The sequence below is a fragment of the Chenopodium album genome, chromosome 12, assembly GCF_948465745.1.
Source record: "Chenopodium album chromosome 12, dcCheAlbu1.1, whole genome shotgun sequence".
Classification (NCBI taxonomy): Eukaryota; Viridiplantae; Streptophyta; class Magnoliopsida; order Caryophyllales; family Amaranthaceae; genus Chenopodium; species Chenopodium album.
The window spans coordinates 39,453,590-39,473,508 of record NC_137845.1 but is presented as its reverse complement, the minus strand read 5'-3'; the positions used below and the strand labels follow the sequence as shown (position 1 = coordinate 39,473,508).

The 19,919-nt window shown below is 37.6% G+C and overlaps 1 protein-coding gene across 1 annotated transcript; it reads left to right on the top strand.

The window, feature by feature from the left end:
- Window positions 1-1,467: 1,467 nt before the first annotated feature.
- LOC145572379 (serine/threonine-protein kinase PCRK1-like) lies at window positions 1,468-18,761 on the top strand. Its single transcript, XM_081631354.1, has 5 exons — window positions 1,468-1,717; window positions 2,911-3,326; window positions 12,970-13,230; window positions 13,500-13,622; window positions 17,839-18,761. Exons 2-5 carry the CDS (start codon window positions 2,943-2,945, stop codon window positions 18,340-18,342), a joined length of 1,272 nt encoding a protein of 423 aa, XP_081487480.1. The 5' UTR covers window positions 1,468-1,717; window positions 2,911-2,942; the 3' UTR covers window positions 18,343-18,761.
- Window positions 18,762-19,919: the final 1,158 nt, after the last annotated feature.

Below are 19,919 nucleotides of genomic sequence, written 5' to 3'. Positions count from 1 at the left end.
GAGAATCGAGAGAAATTCCTTCAAAGTAAACTGAACTGTCGTTTTTTTTAAATGAATAAAATATAGGGGGAGTAACATATGCAATACAATTTGCATGCTTCCCTAACCCTTGACAACGAAGTAATTATGATTTTATGTTAGCTAACCCTTGCTAACGTTAAGTTCTTATTGTTGGAAAAAAAAAGGTGAGAGGTCCTTAAAGAAGAAAAATAATGTAAAAGTCAACTCCTTGTATTATACTTAACTCCTCTCGAGCTTACTTTAATCTTATTGTAAACTTATTAGATTATTAGCGTGGCTAACGCGCGTGATGTGCGCGCCAAATCTAGTCATTTCTTAGGAGCTTTTTTAGTTGTTGGTAATATAGTAATGAGGGAAAGTAGGTAAACAAATATTTTTTAGGGGTGTAAGGGTCTGTTCACATTGACTGAAATGAGCTGAACTGAAATGAACTGAATTTATTGATTAGTGATTTTTAACTACGAATTAATGATATTTGATTATTTATTATCATATATATGTGTATATACAAATATACATATTAAAATATTTATGAAAAATATACTATATAATTAAAATATTTATGAAAAATATATTAAAAACATGGAACCCCAAAACATTTTAAAAACATATACTTCGTACTATATTATTATTATTATTATTATTATTATTATTATTGTCGTTGTTGTAATATAAGCTTAAAAGTATGAAATTTGGCTTTAAATCATTAGCAATATTATTAGACATAAACTTATTAGAGCTGAATTGAACTAAACTGAACTGAACTGAAAATAATCTAATGAGAACAGGCCCTAAGTGTCTATACACTATTCTTTAAAGTTTTTTTTTTTTTTTTTAAAAAAAACAATTAATGTTAATGAGGGAAAATAAGTAAATAAATATTTTAGAGGGTATAATTGTTTAAACACTATTTATAAGAGTTAATCATTAAAGCACACCAGGAAAAGGTTAGAGGCAATTAACATCATATTAAAAGGGACGTATAGGTAAACAAACATTTTTAAGGTTAGAACTGTTCTCACACTATTCACAAGTGTTTTTTTCATAATTTTTAAAAGGTAGGGAATCACGTGTCCATTAATAACGTCGACAATGACTTATTTTAGCTAGAAGTATAAAAAACACACCCAATCCGACCCAAAAAATATTCGATTCAAATTTTGACTCGCATGAATACAATAATTAAACTTGACTCCAATTTAAAATTTGACCCAACTCAATTCAACCTCACCGAACTTCTCCCGAACACCCGAATTAACACATCTAATTTTTTTTTTTTTTTTTTTGAAAACATTAACACATCTAATTTTAGCAATACATATCCAATATAGATTAGATAGCTGACAAAATATTGCCAAAAGAAAAAGTTATGGAAATCGAAAAAATTAAAAGCACAATCCTCGGAGATAGAGATGTCTTTTCCAAGCGAGAGTCTCATTTGGGTTGGTACTTCAAGCTGACTTCCACCTGCCGTGTGAAGACTTTTAAACACTCTCTCTTTCTCTCTCTCCTTCTTTGTTTCTTTCTTTCTTTCTCGTGTTTTTTCTAAATTACGAAGATCGCTTGTCATCTCCTCTGATTTTTCTGCGCTCTTTCCTTTTCTCATGGATAGTCTTTTAACTTGCTCCATTCTTTGAATATGATCTTTTCTTTCCTTAATTAATCCCTCTTTTACTCCCACAAACTTAGCTCAAAGGTAAATTTGAGCTCAATTTTCTGGGTCTTTTTTGTTTTTTTTGGTATTGAAGATTGAAATATGGAAATAAATTTTTTTTGGGGGTTTGGATTTGTTGATGTTTTCATATGATCATTTTTTTGGTTGTGTTTGCAATTTTTAAATTGCTTTCTGGGTAATTAAGGGGTTTGATCACTTTATATCTTGTTGCTCTTGGGTGGTTTTAATTCTGGTTTATGATTTTATTTTAGGTAATAAATGCTTACTTATTTGTATGTTTCCCTTTATGTAAGTTTTGTTTGCATTTGGAATGTAAGTTGTTTGGTTATTTTTAGAACTTTTAGTTTGTTTGATGAAAAATTCAATTAGGAAGTTCTATGTTGTTGAATTTGGGGGTATTTTAGATAATTGCTTGTAATATGTTCGATATCGAAAAGCGGGGAAGGATATGTGATCCTGGAGATCCAGGGATCATTGCCAAGTGTGTTTTGGATGGATTTCATTCGGTGTATGGATAGTCTAGCAAACTTTGACATGTTAAAAAAAGTAACAACCAATGTGAGTAATGTTTCCTATAATGGATAGGTGCTTGTTTGACCTCCAATCTTAATGAATGTGATTATTTTCTTTACCTGCTTGTATATAGTTCAAGCTCGGATGAGAATAAATGAAGTTTCGGTTGTTAGTAACTTGAGTTTGTCACAAAATGGAGAAGAAAAGAAATAAAACCTTCCTATAAACCTATTGGTCAAGTAAATTGTCTGTATTTGGTGTTTTATATACATCCTAACTTGGTTGGAGGTGCCATCTTCTCCACAGATGTGTTCCCCCGTAGAAATTTTATTGAGATGCATCGTTCCTTGGTAGCAAAGATAGAACATTGAGGAAGTAAAAACAAGTATAAATCCCCTTACAAAGTGTGAATTGTATTACCTATACCATGTTTTAATGGCATTTTCTAGCAAGTTGCAATTCTCTTGCTCCTTTGTGTATATAATAGTCGCATTTAGGTTTTAAATATTGTATCTTCAGCTAATCAGTTCTTAGGTAGTTGCCAATGCTGGACCTTAATCTTTCTGGATTAGTATGCCTTTGCTAATCAATGACTGTTCTTATCACATTTTTTTAGTTTGATTACTTTCTATATATACCTGAACCATGTTCTCCAGTTTATCAATCTAACCTGCTCTTTCCCTTGTGATTCTCTTATGTAGTATTTGCACAACATTTTACTTAATAAGAAGCCATGGGGTGTTTTCCCTTCTCTGAAATAGCCAAGAAAGGGGAGCCAAAGGCAATGAAGGTCGTATCTAATTTGTCTTCAAATTCAGCCCTTGGTGATGAAGAAGTCAATAGATCAGGCTCCGAATTCAATTCACAAAATGTATCTGATACAAGCACAGATTCCATCAGGAAAAACTCATTTTTTAGCATGTCTCAGAGATCAACATCCAATTTAAGAGTCTTCACATTTCAAGAGCTAAAGTCTGCCACCAAAGGTTTCAGTCGATCTGTTAGAATTGGAGAGGGAGGATTTGGATGTGTCTATAAGGGTATGATAAAGAGTGTAGAGGATTCGTCTGTGAAGGTAGATGTTGCTGTGAAACAGCTAGGAAAAAGAGGTTTGCAGGCAAGTAATTTATTTCAACACTCTTCTCTAGATCATCATTTTTCTTGCTTCAAGAACTTATATAAATTCTCCCAGATGATAAACTTTCTAACTCTGGGACCAAGATCATTTAGTTTTAAGTCTTTTGACTTAGTCTAAACATTACCAATTCTGAATATAGTGTTTTCTGCAAAGTTGTAGTGAGCACTAGCTTTTAAAGTTGGGTAGTGTTTTGAATTTACCCAAAAACTACCAAAATTAGCTTTTAGTCTAGTGTTTAACTTTTGTTGTTTTTATTCTACCACTCCATCTAGTTGTGCTGAACATAGGCCAACCTTTAACAATAACATCTAAGTATCTAACCATTAACCATTAGTTGACATCTACTATAAAGTCATACATAATAGAACTACTATAGCTGCTACTCTTTCTAAATAGTATCTTTCGTATCCCAGATGTCTCTTAGAATTCTTACAAATGTGCTGAAGTAAGGTTTATAACAATTTTTCTTTTGTGTTGTGGGGGTGGGTTGTAAGGGAGGGGGAGGAATCCTTTTCATGAATAACATACCTTGTAGTGACACCATAAACGACTTATATCGCTCACCAATTCTTGGTTCCTGATATGATTTTGATAATTAGTGTGCAACTGCTCATTACTAATGTGATGAAATGGATATACTCTTGCCAAACTAAAATTCAAGTTAAAGTACTTTAGCTTAAAATACATGTCATTTATGGTTTTTGATCTAGGTTTTTCAGCTGTGGGTAGTTTGCCTCCTCTCATTATAAAGGTTGACACAGTAGCTTGTATCCCTCCATGGTTAAAGATAGGCAATTTATTGGGTAATATCTAATGATAAAGAAGTTTTCTTCATCAATAAGGAACTAAGATTGTGATTTGTGAAAATCGAGCAGTAAAAAGGATAAATTATATGCAACTTTATGCTCTCAGTAATTCAGTGGAACTCAGTATTTTCCATAGAAAACCACAACTACTGCAGTTAATATCTGTATAAGAGGAATTATTTTTTTTTTAAGTTGTTGATTTGCCTATTGTTTCTTTTCTTCTTAATTATGAAGTTGTTGTTCATTGGAGGTCTTGCTTGTATTTTAAGTGCAATTATTGTCCATCCCAATGTCACATCCTCACCTTAATGAATGAGATGAGTTATCTCACTAAACCTTTGAATCTGAGTTGTTAGATGCATTAATTCATCGAAAGATAAAACTTTGACTGAATTAAATTTCATGCAAAGATCACAATGTGGTCAATAACCTCAAAAGGAAATATATAAGGCTTGTGAGGACTAACTTAACAAGAATTAATGAATAACACAAGAATATGAAGTATGGAATATGAAAGAAGAAAGGACCATGACAAATTTATTAAGAGGAAATATGTAATGCAATCTGTACTGTGAGCTTACATAAACTGCATACTATAAGTATAAGTCAACCCATGCATATAATTTATAATTCTTGTTACACTCAATCTTACCTTGGGCCAACACTTTTTAAACCATCAGTTGATGTCGGATATGATGTGATTTAACATTGGATCTAACATTATTCAGCATTACTGTCCTGAAAGCTGGTTGATTGTTACTTTATTAAGCATAAGGTTCCCCAAGCTTGGATATTAGAAACTTAATGACAACTACGACTGCAATTTTTCCAAGAGCTTTCAAGACCTTACTTTCATAGAAATAGTAGTCAATCTCAATTTTTTATTGTGTAGGAAAAAGTTATGCTTGTGTATAGCCAAATCAGCAGATTGGTAGAATGGTAGTTCACTAAACATTTTGAAGATTTCAATGAATCATTATTAGATGAAATGAGTGAAATTATATTTGATGCACCTAGATCAGATACAATTTAGAATTGTTATGCTACTCTCTTGCTTCTTTTTTTTATAGCCAATCATAAGGTAAGCCTGACCTTAAGCTAGTATTGACCACGTCATCATATCTCGCATAACAGTACACTTCTTCAAACTGGTAAGAGGCTGTGTTGGATATTGATTTTGCAGTGATGAGTTATGGTGTTACATTTAAGCCACATGTGCAATCTGTAATGCATGCAAGAGCATTATCTTCTACCTACAGCCTTTTAATCGTCGTAAAATAAGCATTTTTTTTTTTTTTTTTAGAAAACAGCATATCTTTGGGAAATATAACATTGTTAACATAATGCCTTTAGAATTAGTTCCTTAAAGTGTGCATGTGTCCCAGACTCTATGGTAGTTTGATCCAAATCTCAGCTGATTTCTGATTTATCCCTCTGTACACAAACAATAAGCCATGAAATTATCATATCTTGATATCCTTGGACTTTTATCATGACCCAACTTCTGAGTTCACATATTTTAATTCAAATTTTTTTTAAAAAAATAATCATAAAGTTTGATTATATCATGGATCAAGATGATGGAATTTGCATTGTATAATTGCCAATTCTTAAAGGGTTTGACCTTGCTCTTGGTTAAATTAACAGAGAATGATATATTTTGACAATGAGAAAACAGAACAAAAGAATTCAGTCAGATGGAAATGGCTAAATGCGAATTTAAGCATATATTAAGGAATTTATAAAGAAACTGATCAAAGAGTTAGAGTTGATGGTTCCTTGTGTTACCATGTTGAAGCTCAGGGAAAGTACTGTATTGACAAAGGTTGGTCGAAGCAAGAGTGATTGTGAGAACATATTGAAAGGAAAAGAAGGCATAGAGATTTCTTTGGAGAGGAATAAGATGTGTGATCTGGTACGAAGAGCTAAGCACATACTTTGTTGAGCAATATCATCAATATCAACCCTACAGCAGAATTAATAGTCTGCTATGCTGAGCTAACATCATACTTTGGTGAACTAGCATTCTGTAACAAACTAGCAGATATAAACTTGTAATAAAATCGAATTATGCAATAAAGATTCAATCTTGGGGAAGATGGGCAGCTTTTTAATTAATCTGAAATGGGAATTGCAACAAGAGTAGCTTGAGGTTACTAGTCTCTAATTAGCACCTTTAGGGCACCACTCTCTAGCCTAGAAATTACTATGATCTTGCCTAACTAGCAATTCCTACCCTCCCTTTCTTATATATACAAGTGCTGACAAAAGAAGGACAAAAAACAAAGGTGCAGCAGCTGTCATGATCTCAGGGGCTGCTTCATTGATTTGGTGATGACTGCCCTGCTGTCACATTCTTTGACAGACCTCCCCTCATTGGCTCCTCATTACTTGGCTGACCCCTCCTCCTTTGCACATAAGTAATCAAGCCACGGTCCTTAGGAATTAGTGCACTCGTCACATTCCCTCCCCCTAGAAGACTCACCTTGTCCTCAAGGTGAAAGGAAGTAAAACGCTCATTAATTAGAGAAGCTTCCTCCCAAGTGGCCTCCAACGTAGGCAGCCCTGCCCACTTAATTAGCACCTCCCTGATTTGCTGCGAGTCCTGAGACACCTTGACATCCAAGACACCTTGACATCCAAGACACCTTGACATCCAAGACACCTTGACATCCAAGACCTGCTCAAGTTCCACCACCAACTCCAATTCCTCTGTGATCTGAGTGGGTATTGTGGGGTTGGCTACTTGATTACCAAGCGCACGCTTCAACTGAGAAACGTGGAAAATTGGGTGCACCTTGCAAGAGCTTGGTAAATTCAGCTTATAGGCTACCAGTCCTACACGTTCCACCACCAAGAAGGGACCATAGAAGCGCGGGGACAATTTCTCATTGGGGCGTTTTGCTAGAGATTTCTGGCGGTAAGGTTGCAGCTTCAAATACACATACTCCCCCACACAAAATTCCTCCTCTCTCCTCTTTGAATCGGCATAAGCCTTCATTCGTTGCTGGGCTCTGAGCAAGTTCATGTAGAGATCATCGAGCACCCAATCTCGCTCTTGCAGCCACTCATCCAAACTATCCACGGGTGTTTGACCCTTGCCCACCTTAATTAATTTTGGAGGATCTCTTCCATAGACCACTCGAAAAGGAGTGAACCTGATTGACTCGTGATGAGCCGTATTATAAGCATATTCCGCCCAATGTAGCCACCTCCCCCACGATTTAGGTTGCCCATTCACAAAACATCGCAAGTATGTCTCCAAAGTCTTATTGACTATTTCGGTTTGGCCATCGGTTTGGGGATGGTAAGCCGTGCTCCTCTTGAGGTCCGTTCCTTGCAATTTGAACAACTCACGCCAAAATATACTCATGAATACACGATCTCGATCCGAAACAATGGAGGAAGGAAATCCGTGCAACTTAACAATGTCCCTCACAAAAATGGCAACCACTGTTGCTGCACTATACGGGTGTTTTAACCCCACAAAATGTGCATACTTGGAGAGGCGGTCTACTACCACCAAGATGGAGTCCATTCCCTTCGATGTTGGAAGTCCTTCTACAAAATCCATCGAAATGTCCTCCCAAATAGCCTTAGGTATCGGAAGAGGGTGTAGTAGACCCGAGGGATGCAATTGAGAGTACTTAGCTTGTTGACAAATAGAACATTGCCGGACATGATCCCCTATGTCCTTTCTCATCCCAATCCAATACCACTCCACCGCCACTCTTAGATAAGTCTTGGTTTCACCTTGATGTCCTCCAATGGGGCTATCATGATACTCCTTCAACAATTTGGGAATTAAGGTGGAGGTCTTGGGAATTGCCACTCTCCCTTTGAACATGAGCCTCTCTCCCTCCAAGGCATAACCCGCATATGTGCCTTGTCCTTGCCTCACTGCTGCTGCAATTTTGCCCAGCAAAGGGTCGGTGCTCACCTCCTTCTCAATCTCTCCCCACTCGATCCCTTGCACCGTGACCATGGTGGCTAACTCCCCCATCTTGCCGCCCCTCCTAGAAAGGGCATCGACCACCCTATTGCTTGCCCCGGGTTTAAATTGAATCTCAAAGTCAAATCCCAAAAGCTTGCGCAACCATTTTTGATAATCACCTCCAACCTCCCGTTGCTCCATTATATACTTCAAGCTTTGTTGGTCCGTCCTCACTACAAAGTGGCGGCCTAGCAAGTAGTGGCGCCACTTCTCTACGGCTAAGCAAATGGCCATCAACTCCTTCTCATAAGTTGCCTTAGCTTGTGATTTTGGTCCCAAAAGTTTGCTATAATAAGCTATTGGCCTTGAATCTTGCATGAGAACCGCCCCTAATCCATAGCCCGAGGCATCGGCTTCTACCAGAAAGAGCTTGCCAAAGTTTGGCATTGTGAGGACCGGAGCTTCGACCATGGCTGCCTTGAGTGTCTCAAAGGCCCTTGTAGCTTCAATGGACCACCCAAAATTGTCCCTCTTCAATTGCCCGGTCAATGGCTTGGCCACTTGAGCATAGCCTTTGATAAACTTGCGGTAGTAGCCGGTTAGCCCCAAGAAACCACGCAATTCCTTCAATTGGGAGTTGGCCACTCCACCATGGCCTTGACCTTCTCCAAGTCTACGGCCACCCCTTCCTTGGACACCACATGCCCCAAATACGCCACTTGTGGCTGCCCAAATTCGCATTTTTTGAAGTTCACCACTAGGCTATTCTCCTTGAGGACGGTTAATACTATCCTCATGTGTTCAAGGTGTGAATCCATGTTGGGGCTATAAACTAGTATGTCATCAAAAAACACTAACACGAATCTCCTCAAATAGGGCCGAAACACATCATTCATTAATGCTTGAAAGGTAGCGGGTGCATTAAGCCCAAAGGGCATCACTAAAAACTCGTAATGGCCCTCGTGGGTACGAAAAGCCGTCTTGTGAGTGTCCTCATCCCTCACCAATATTTGGTGATACCCCGATTTGAGGTCTAACTTTGAAAAAATGGCCGCTCCATGTAGTTCATCCAAAAGTTCATCGATGATAGGAATGGGGTATTTATCCGGGATGGTCTCACGGTTCAAGGCACGGTAATCCACACAAAACCTCCACGAGCCGTCTTTTTTCCTAACCAACAAGACCGGGCTCGAAAAAGGGCTCACCGATGGCTTAATAATTCCGGCCACCAACATCTCCTTAATCATTCTTTCGATCTCATCTTTTTGAAATTGAGGATACCGGTAGGGTCTAACACTCACCGGATTACTCCCCTCTTTCATCACAATGGCGTGCTCATGCCCTCTCCGCGGAGGCAGCCCTTTGGGAGCTGTGAACACACTACTAAACTCCCCCAAAATACCCTCCATCCACGGTGGGACAGCAGCCCCGTGGCCTCCCACATCTTCTCCCCTCGTGGCAGCAACCTCCACTTGGTTTATTTTTACCCAAAGACCGCCACCCTCATGTTGCAACGCTCTTATCATTGCCCTCAAAGACACCTTCGAACGCTCCAACGCCGGGTTACCCACCAAGGTTACCAACTCTCCTCCCACCATGAAACTCATCACATGAGTCTTCCAATTGTGAGTAACGGAGCCAAGTTTTTCCAGCCACTCGATGCCCAAGATTAAGTCGGCACTTCCTAGCTTAAGTGGCCAAAAATTGTCCACCACCACAAAGCCTCCCTTGAGCACCACCCGAACTCCGGTACACCTCCCTTTCCCCAAAATAACATCGCCATTCCCAAGTGAAACACCAAATTCGTGATCTCCGGTCACCGGAACTCCCACCTCCGCCACCAGCGGCTCGGAGATGAAGTTGTGGGTGGCGCTGGGGTCCACCAGGATCACCACCGCCCTAGGGCCGACCCACCCCTCAAGCTGCATTGTTCTCGGGCTCGAAATCCCCACCAAGGAGCAGAGAGATGCCCCAACCGCCACCTCTTCGTCGCTGGACTCCGCCTCCGGTGGTTTAGACGGTCCGGTGGCCGCGTCTTCCTCTTCTCCGAGCAAAAGAACACTCAGCTCTTTGTTTTTGCAGCGATGTACGACGCTCCAACGCTCGTCGCACCGGAAGCAGAGGCCTCGAGCCTTGCGCTCCTGGTGCTCGAAATCGGAGAGGCGCCGCGGCTCTCCAGATCTGGCCGTCGACGCCGCCGCGGTGGTTCTGGGTGCGTTCACCGACGCCTGCGACTCAGTGGGTGCTCTTGGCCACCCCTTGAAGGTGGAGGCTTGTTGGATCGGGGTCCCATAGGTCTGAACAAGTTCGGATCCGGTCACGGATCTGGATCCAGAAGACCCGGACCCACTTGCTGCGGGTTTACCCGTACCAAAGAAATTGGGCACGACTCGTTTCGACCTACTAACCAAATTGCGCTCCTCGACCCGACCCGCAATTTCCATTGCTTGCTCCAGATTAAATGGGTTCATTAGCCTAACATCAGCCTTAATCTCGTCTTTTAGCCCATTAATGAAGTGACCCATCATTATCGTCTCTGGTATGTCTTGAAGAGGAGCTTTGATGAAGCGCTTGCGATACTCACTCACGGTGGTCTCCTGATTCGCCGCCAGCCACTGTTCGTGAATGCTGCCGGCGTGAGTTGGCCGGAACTGGCGCAAGATCCTTGCTTTAAGGCTTTCCCAGCTCGGAATTGGTCGCCGCCTATTTTCCCACTGAAACCACCTCAGCGCATCGCCTTCGATAGCCGACACCGCCGCTTGAAGCTTTTGCTCCTCCGTGAGATGGTAGTGCGTGAAGTACTTCTCCCCTTTCAATATCCACCCGTCTGGATCCGCCCCTTCAAATAGAGGCATATCCAACTTTCTTGGCCTCCAATTTCGGTCGCCTCCTCCGTTTTGGTTGTGGTTCCCCGGAGTATAGCCTTGCTCTTGGTTTCTCTGATTAACCAAACCCCGCAACTCCTCGAAGAATTGGGCCTGTGTCGTGGCATTCGCCTCCGTCTGAGCTAACAAACTAGCAGATATAAACTTGTAATAAAATCGAATTATGCAATAAAGATTCAATCTTGGGGAAGATGGGCAGCTTTTTAATTAATCTGAAATGGGAATTGCAACAAGAGTAGCTTGAGGCTACTAGTCTCTAATTAGCACCTTTAGGGCACCACTCTCTAGCCTAGAAATTACTATGATCTTGCCTAACTAGCAATTCCTACCCTCCCTTTCTTATATATACAAGTGCTGACAAAAGAAGGACAAAAAACAAAGGTGCAGCAGCTGTCATGATCTCAGGGGCTGCTTCACTGATTTGGTGATGACTGCCTGCTGTCACATTCTTTGACAGACCTCCCCTCATTGGCTCCTCATTACTTGGATGACCCCTCCTCCTTCGCACATAAGTAATCAAGCCACGGTCCTTAGGAATTAGTGCACTCGTCACACATTCTGATATGTAATCCTGCTGAGTGCTCACATGCAGCAGTTAAAATTGTCATAGAGACAGTTTTTAAGTCCTTCAGAGAGCAGTGAAATTGGAGAAGAGTTCTAAATTTGTCCTGGCATTAAGATTAGGCTGTTGCTATATAGTTTGGGTCCAGGTGTCAGGTGAATTTATGGTTTCCTTAGATGAAGATTAATCTTCTTATAGAAGATATTACATTGCCTTTAGCAGTATGATATCCACAAGTATGATTCTATGGTTTCCTTAAATGAAGATTAGTCTCTTGCAGTCCGAATGATCTATAATTCTTCTTTGTTCTTCTTTACTACATGTTTACATCTATCCTTTGATTGTGTTTGGAACAACGTTACAAGGTTCGCGGTACGTTGCTGCGAATCGCGACCTGATTCGCTCGTACCGGAACACGGTACAGACGCGACTCAGTTCGCCGGTGGTCGTGACTCAAGTCGCCGGACTTTGCGACCCGATTTCGTAGCTTGGAACGTGTAAAAACTCGGCCGTTATTTTGTGAAGACTACATTGTTAAGCTTGTTGTAGACTCCAAAGAGAGAGAAAAGGGACAAGGCTACTAGGGTAGGTGGAGGGGGAGTTGGGTGGGACAGCTGTCCACATTGTGTGGTTTCTTTTATTTTCATCTTTTATTTATTTCTTGACTTTTTGACCCCACTAAAGAAAGTCACGTTATAATTTTGGGGATTTCAATTTTCTTTTTCATTTTTTAAAATTCCACTACTTTCAATTTTCCATTTAAATTTAATTGTTACATTATTATACTAATATATAAATAATAAGTACAGTATTAAATTTTTAAACACATCGTACCGGATTCATACATGGTAACGTACCACGTATCCGTTTCTGTACCGCGTTTCGAATCGTACCTCGTACCTTGTAACGTTGGTTTGGAAGCCATTTGTGAGGCTTTAACCTTGGCAATCTGAAGCCTTATAAATTTTCTCGAAATGAAGCTCTTATGTTCAAGCTATAGTTTATTATTAGAAGATTGTTTGGGATGCGTTATGACTTTAACTTTGATGATGATTGGGATTTTTTGTCAATAGTTGAAACAGCCCTTTTAAAAAAGAGAGACAATAATGCTTGCAGCAGAATTGCATAAACCCTATGGATATTTGAGTAAACAGAAGAGCCTCCAGGTAGTGTGATTATACATACATGTTCAGTAACATGGTGAACTTAATTTTTTTGTACTAGTTGAGATCCATATTGAAGTACTGCATGATTGGCCAAGTCAAGTTATTTTTTGAAGACTATGAAGAGAACTTGCCATTGTCAGAAAAATGCACGATTATATTATTTTTATGCCATCAAAATGTAATACTCCGTACATAGATGATGTACAAATATTTGACTAAGATCTTAGACATAAAATAGCTGCTCATTTTGTGTTATGTTTGTCTTACAGGGCCATAAAGAATGGGTTACAGAAGTTAGTGTTCTAGGAGTAGTGGAGCATCCTAATCTCGTCAAATTGTTGGGTTATTGTGCCGACGATGACGAAAGAGGCATTCAGCGACTTCTGATATATGAATACATGCCTAATGGAAGTGTGGAAGATCATTTATCTTCTAGGTCTAGGACACTTCTCCCATGGGCTATGAGACTGAGAATAGCCAGGGATGCCGCTCGTGGTTTAACCTACCTTCATGAAGAGATGGATTTTCAGGTAAATGTATATTCCAAATCCACATTTATTAGTAATCAAAGTAGTGTCTTTTCACTTTTACTTTTAAATCAAAATATTTGCTATCCTAGATTAGTTATTTGCTTTGCCCTTATTTAGCTGTATATGACAAAATTTCTCCTATCGTTTACTTTTCTAGTATTGTTGTATACGGAGTATTATATATGGAGTATGTGGATATGAAGCCAATGTTGCTTTCTTAAATCAATCTTCTTTACCTTCATTTTCTCTAATCAGTTTTCTGCTAACAGATTATCTTTAGAGACTTTAAATCCTCAAATATACTATTGGATGAGCAATGGAATGCAAAATTGTCTGATTTTGGGCTTGCCAGGTTGGGCCCTCCCGATGGGCTGACCCACGTCTCAACTGCGGTATGTTATTGATTCTTTCATTTGTTAGCTACTCAAATCTTGACCTTTCTGAATTCTATGATACAAAATTGCACATTTCAAGGCATTGTATGACACACGTATGCAACAGGATTCTTAGGAATTAGGATCCCCCCCTAATCAGCTTCTTTCTAAATACTAAATTTTAGCATATAATCTGAATCATTACACCATTTTTTCTTATTAATCCATTCGATCATCCCAATTAGAATATCAGATTCTCTGAAGCAATACTTTTTTTAAAAAAAAAATTCTGATGGTATTCACGATGGTTTTTCAAACAACTCAAACCATTTCTGTATGTATTTGACCCAAATTTCAAGGGTGTATTTAGAAAATGAGTAAAAAGGACATATTTTGACAGGGTGGGAGTATCGGTATCCTTATAAATACTATCTGATTTAATTCACATTTGAAGGGCTAGAATCCAAAGTATGTGCTTTTAAATTGTTTTTGTTTGACAGACTTCACTGCCACTTCCAATTTGGTAGGTAAATGGTGGTAATGGTAAAGACCTTATATGTGAATTTGCAATGACATGCTAATGTCCATGGTAATGCAACTTTATTCCCATGCATGTGTTTTTCTTTATTATTTTATTACAAATCATGACTATTTTAGAGGTGATATTGAATGATAATGGGAATTGATGAATACTTAAAGGTGAAAAATATTACTATAAAGGTTATTGAGTGGTAATGGTGATTGGGAATCAATGAATACTTGAAGTTGAAAAGTATTACCATAGAGAATGTTTTGAATCATTCCTTAGAAAAATATGTATAATTTCCTTACCAATAAATCCATATATTACCAGCCACCAGACAGGCTGTTAGACTTATGTTGCTGTACACCTCAAGGCATTTCAAACAAGATTGTCTAGATGTATTTGCTATATGTTTCAACTTTCTAGATTTTTTCTCATTCTTTCTTGCTACTAGACTTTTCACCCTCATAGAAAAAGCAAAGAAAGAAATTATACTTAGGGCCCGCCCGGATTGAGTGTATTGGGGCGGAATAATTCAAGGGGTAAATTTTATGGGCTAAAACTGTATGCCTGGTTTGGGCTAATAAAGTTGCCCAAATTTTTTCCTCTCAAATAGAGGGTAGTGTGTAGGCCTGGTAATTGGACAGGGCTACCCAATGGTAAAAGGGCCGGGCTCAAAATTAAAGGGTCTTGACCCTTTTTAATTTTAATGGACAGGGTATTTATAGGGTCATATCTTATTGGGCTGTTATAGGGTTTTTCAGTTAAAGCCCAATAATTAAGGAAATACTAATAGACAGCCCAATAAGAGCTTAAGAGTTACGTTCTCTTCTTCTCTCTAACTCTGAAATTTTAGTCTCTTTTTTATTCAGTCAAAATCCCTAATTCTCAACCCCAAATCCCTAATTTCCTAAAAAATTCATCTACTCTGTACTTCGTAATCAAAATCAAATTTTGATTTTATTCTAATTCTCAACTTCTTCTCTTTTCGATTTTAATTTACTTTTTATCAAAATAAAATCCATCTATTTCCAAGATGACGGTGGGGAGTTTTAAGGAAATTGATGATAAGGTTGCAGTTGACAATATCAAGCAAATGACTAGGTAAGATTGCAATTGAGATTTTAGGAAATTTGGGAAAGATGAAGTATTGAAGGTAAGAATGTCAATTTAATATCAACTGAAGGTAACATTGCAAATTGCAATTGAGATTTTGGAAGATTTGGGGAAGATGATGCATTGAAGCCCCTGCCATAGAGCACGCATGGATGGAGAGTGAGAGAGGAGGAGAGAGAATATGAAGATGAGTATGTAAATATTATGAGATTTTTGGGTATGATTTTTAGTTTTTGACTTAAATTAATTGATTTTGAATTTTAGCACTGACCCTCTATTGACCCTTTAAATTTTGCACTGACCCTGACCCGCCCCTGACCCACCCCGCCCCTGACCCGCCCCTGACCCGCTAAATATTTCTCTTGAACCGCAATCGACCCGCCCCGCTAATGACCCGCACCGACCCTCCCAATAACCAGGCCTAGTAGTGTGTTACTCTGGCCCCCCTAGAGCTCGGGGTAAAATTTACCCATCCTTCACCCTCTCTCCTCTTGTAATTGTAGTCTATGGAATTCATCCATTCACGAAGTGTGCATGCAATATTTGCTAATTTTATTACTACCTTCGTTTCATATTATTTATAACGGTTAGACATTTTTCCTCTCTACTTTATGTTAAATCGTTGCAAATAATATGAAACGGAGGTAATATTTGAAGATTAGTTTTTTTTTTTTTTTTTTTTTTTTTGCAGAATTTAATAGTACGTATATTATTCAATTGCTAGTAAATCATGGCTGTATATATATGCTTCATAATACGATTATTGTGATCCTTTTTTTTTTTTTTTTTTTTTTTAAATAAGTTTTTTTTTTTTTTTTTTTTTTTTTTCCTGATTAAAAAAATGGTAAAAAAAAAATGCGAGATGTATGAGAGGGGTTAATAATATTGGGGTCAATTCATGTTTGTTAATAAGGCTTTTATTTCATGATTATATTGGGTTAATTAGCCAGATTTGATGATTTTTTTCATGTTGTAACTGAATTGCTTCATTTATTTTTGGAAGCAAACTGAATTGCTTCATAATCTAGGGAATTAATTTCATGTTTTTTGTATATACCATTGGATGATTAACAGTTTGAATGGAAGCATAATAGTAGTGCTCCATAAAAAATTAAAGATTAATAATACCTTGTAATGAGTTATCTTTCACCAAACCTGCTTCCAATTAGTCCCTCGTGATTGTTACCCCCTTAAATTAGTCCACCCTAAAAGTTCCCTCCTATTCATTACCCCCTAACAGCTCCTCTAAATCCACGCAAGGCCTTAAAAGATGGATACTCTCTCCATTCCAAAGACACAGTCAAACTTGACATACATGCCAATACATGAGTTTGAAAATTAATACTACCTCCGTTTCATATTATTTACAACTATTTGACATAAAGTAAAGAGGAAAAATGTCTAATCGTTGCAAATAATATGAAACAGAGGTTTTATATGTAATTAAACATTAGTAAAAACTATGAAAACGATATTATTATGAAACTTCATATTAATACTTATCTAAAATCATTTTACATGATAACAATGTTTTACATACATTACTAAAAAGATATAGTCAAAGTTCATGTATTAATAGTGAAAAAATTCAAAATGTGTGTCAATTATTCTGAAACGGAGGGAGTGTTCAAAAGGGACCTCTAGTTATTGGAAATGGTAGCTTAATGAGTATCGGTTTTGGGCCAGCGTGAAAGGGTTTCTGCATATGAATATTTAATTGTCGAGGGCCAAAATGTTAGCCCAATTTTATACAAAATAGAAAGAGAAAATAGGCTATTAAAAATAATTTAATTTATTGTTTAGAATTTACATGTACTCACTTTTATCTTTCTCCATCTTTTTTTCTTGCTTATTCTTTATCCTACCCATTATCAACCCGCAATCCGCATTGACCCAACCCGGTCCAATAAAATGTGACCTTCTTCTGAGTTCTGACCCTTCCCTATCAAACCACACCGACGCTGACCTAACCCACTCAATAACCAGGTCTACACGTCAAGATTCATTTCCCATACATTTCAAGGTTTTGTTTTTTGTTTTTTTTTTTTTTTTTTTTAACTCAGTCGCCAGCATTGCTGAGAAATCATGCTGGAACTTATTTTTCTGAAGTAGTTTGAACTGGTGAGTATTTTTTCTGAACTGAATGTATATTAGAACTTATTTTTCTGGTGTAGCTCTTATTTCTCCTAAAGTAAACTTATTTGAACTTATCTTCCTTTAGCTTGGGTAATCATTATTTTACCTAAATTTAACTTATTCGGACATATTTTCTTGAAAAGAAACAAGGCATATGCCTCTATATTAGATATGGACTGTTCTTTACACGTAATCTGATCACATGTTCATTGATTGCCTCCAGTAATCCTTTTAGAGGATGATCTTTTAGTTAGAACTTAGAACTTAGAATGGTAACAAAAATAATGATTTAGTGATGTCTCATATTGATTGGCCTGTTCAAAGACCATTTCAGAATACTTTATCTGTAGGGCAACTAATGGAATCTTGTATGGTGTCATTCTAGCTGTTAAGTCATTCTTAAATGACCTACTGACCTGTTTTTGACGAATTCTTTTTTATGATTATTGTTTTTGTCAGATTGTAGGAACACTGGGATACGCTGCTCCTGAATACATTCGAACAGGACGCCTAACATGCAAGAATGATGTATGGAGTTATGGGGTTTTCCTCTATGAACTTATCACAGGACGACGTCCTATAGACAAAAACCGCCCTAAGAGTGAGCAAAGACTTATAGATTGGGTGAGACCATACCTTTCAGACTTGAAAAAGTTTGAGCTGATTGTAGACCCAAGGCTGGGTAGAAACTATCCTCTCAAATCCATACATAAGCTTTCAGTAGTTGCAAACAGATGCCTAGTTCGACAACCAAAATCACGCCCTAAGATGAGTGATGTCCTAGAAATGGTAAATCATATTGTAGGGGCATCAGCTGAGTTAGCGGTTCCCCTACCAATCATGAATTCAGACATGGATGAAGCATCCAAAGATAACCGTGAGCAAAGAACTACAGGCTCAAAATGTAATGATAATAGTTGGCTTGCTCGTTTGTGGAGACATGCCTTTAGGAAGGCATTTTGATTGCATTGATATTTACCATTGGTAAGAACTTATTCTTGTGTAAAATTACTCGTCAGAGACATAGATCACTTTGCCAATTGGCAGAACCTTCCCTAACCTGTGTCTTCTGAATAGCATAAAACCAGCGAGAATTACCATTTTGAGGAATCATTCCTGCATTGGAATGCAATTGTGTATATTGGAAGTGATAGTAATTATTGTTTGTATTGTATTTTGAGGAACTAAAGATTCATTGATGAGTGTAAATTGTAAATTGGTTGTGATGTTGGGGACGGCAATGGATTTCCTCCCTTTTGTAGTTTGCAGAGCTAATTAGGTGCCGCAGCAGGTAGCAGTTTTGGGAGGTTTTAGCAAGTACTTCTACTGTTGTACGCTTGTACGTTACAAATTGTGTAATATAATTGAGTAATTTATTGTTACTGTACCTTTCTTCAGGTCTTAATTCAAACATTGTTATTATCGTTTGGAAGAGACTAAGACTCTCTTTACTTGTTTAGTTTACTTTGTTGAACCGGTCAATTTATCAAATGAAGTCTAATCTATAATATTATTAAAACTCAAAGGGATAACATGGTATCGTAATATCGTCATGTATCATCCACCCTTTGATATAGATGGCGCCACATGACCAATGACATGTCCAAGACCTATTAATCTATACTAAATACTAAAATCAATGTCAATTAATGATTGACTTATAATTTGAACCATTAAGAACGACATATACCATCATACTATCAATGCCTCTTAATTCTTATTGTGTTTAGTAGAATGATTTAAATTACGCATTGTAGCTTTCTAATTTGATCGTAATGCTCCTACTCGATATGTTATTGTTTTATTATTTATTATTCAATTAAAACCTTCATTCACTACTGAGATTGAATAACCGTTTATGGGCAAGGGCATCAAATATGCCCACCATGGATTTCTTAGTTTCGTCCCTCTAATGTCCAATCAAATTGACATATTAAACATTCAACATTGAGTATTATAAAATAATAATTATAATAATAAAAAAAAGTAATGACCCGATCCGAGCAAAAACCTAGTTATATTCATATTACAGAGTAGTTTGTATTTTCTAAATATTTAGTTTTAATAATTTATTTCATTATGAAATTAAAATATATTTCGTATCTAGCAATAACAATTTGACAATTTCATTATGAAATTAAACATGTTCCACTTGGAGGAATTCTTGGCCTCTGACAATTAAAGTCATGAAAGACACTAGTAAGGGTAAAATAGTAAATCTAAAAAGACAATTCTAAGAAAAATAAAAGGAAAGTAAAAAGCAAAACAAAAACAAATTTTTTTTTTAAAAAAAGGACAGCTGTAAATAATCTTATATCTTCAAAACAAAACTCCATTGATCAAAAAAGAAATCCCTCCAATTATAGCTTCTAATAAGGCATTTCCTCAAATGGATTTCTCTATAAGGGAAAATGTTTTACACCAAATGCTGGCGGTAAGAGACCCTAGTTGTTGTTCTTGTTGTGTTATTTAATTTGGCTCTCATTTTCCTCCACCTTACTGTGCCCAAATCGCAATGATTCTGCCAAGCAAGTGTCGGA

Coding starts and splice junctions, on each gene's coding strand:
- LOC145572379 (XM_081631354.1), top strand. CDS start 2,943: ATGGGGTGTTTTCCCTTCTCTGAAATAGCCAAGAAAGGGGAGCCAAAG. Junction 13,231..13,499: donor ATGAAGAGATGGATTTTCAG/GTAAATGTATAT, acceptor TTCTGCTAACAG/ATTATCTTTAGAGACTTTAA. Junction 13,623..17,838: donor TGACCCACGTCTCAACTGCG/GTATGTTATTGA, acceptor TGTTTTTGTCAG/ATTGTAGGAACACTGGGATA.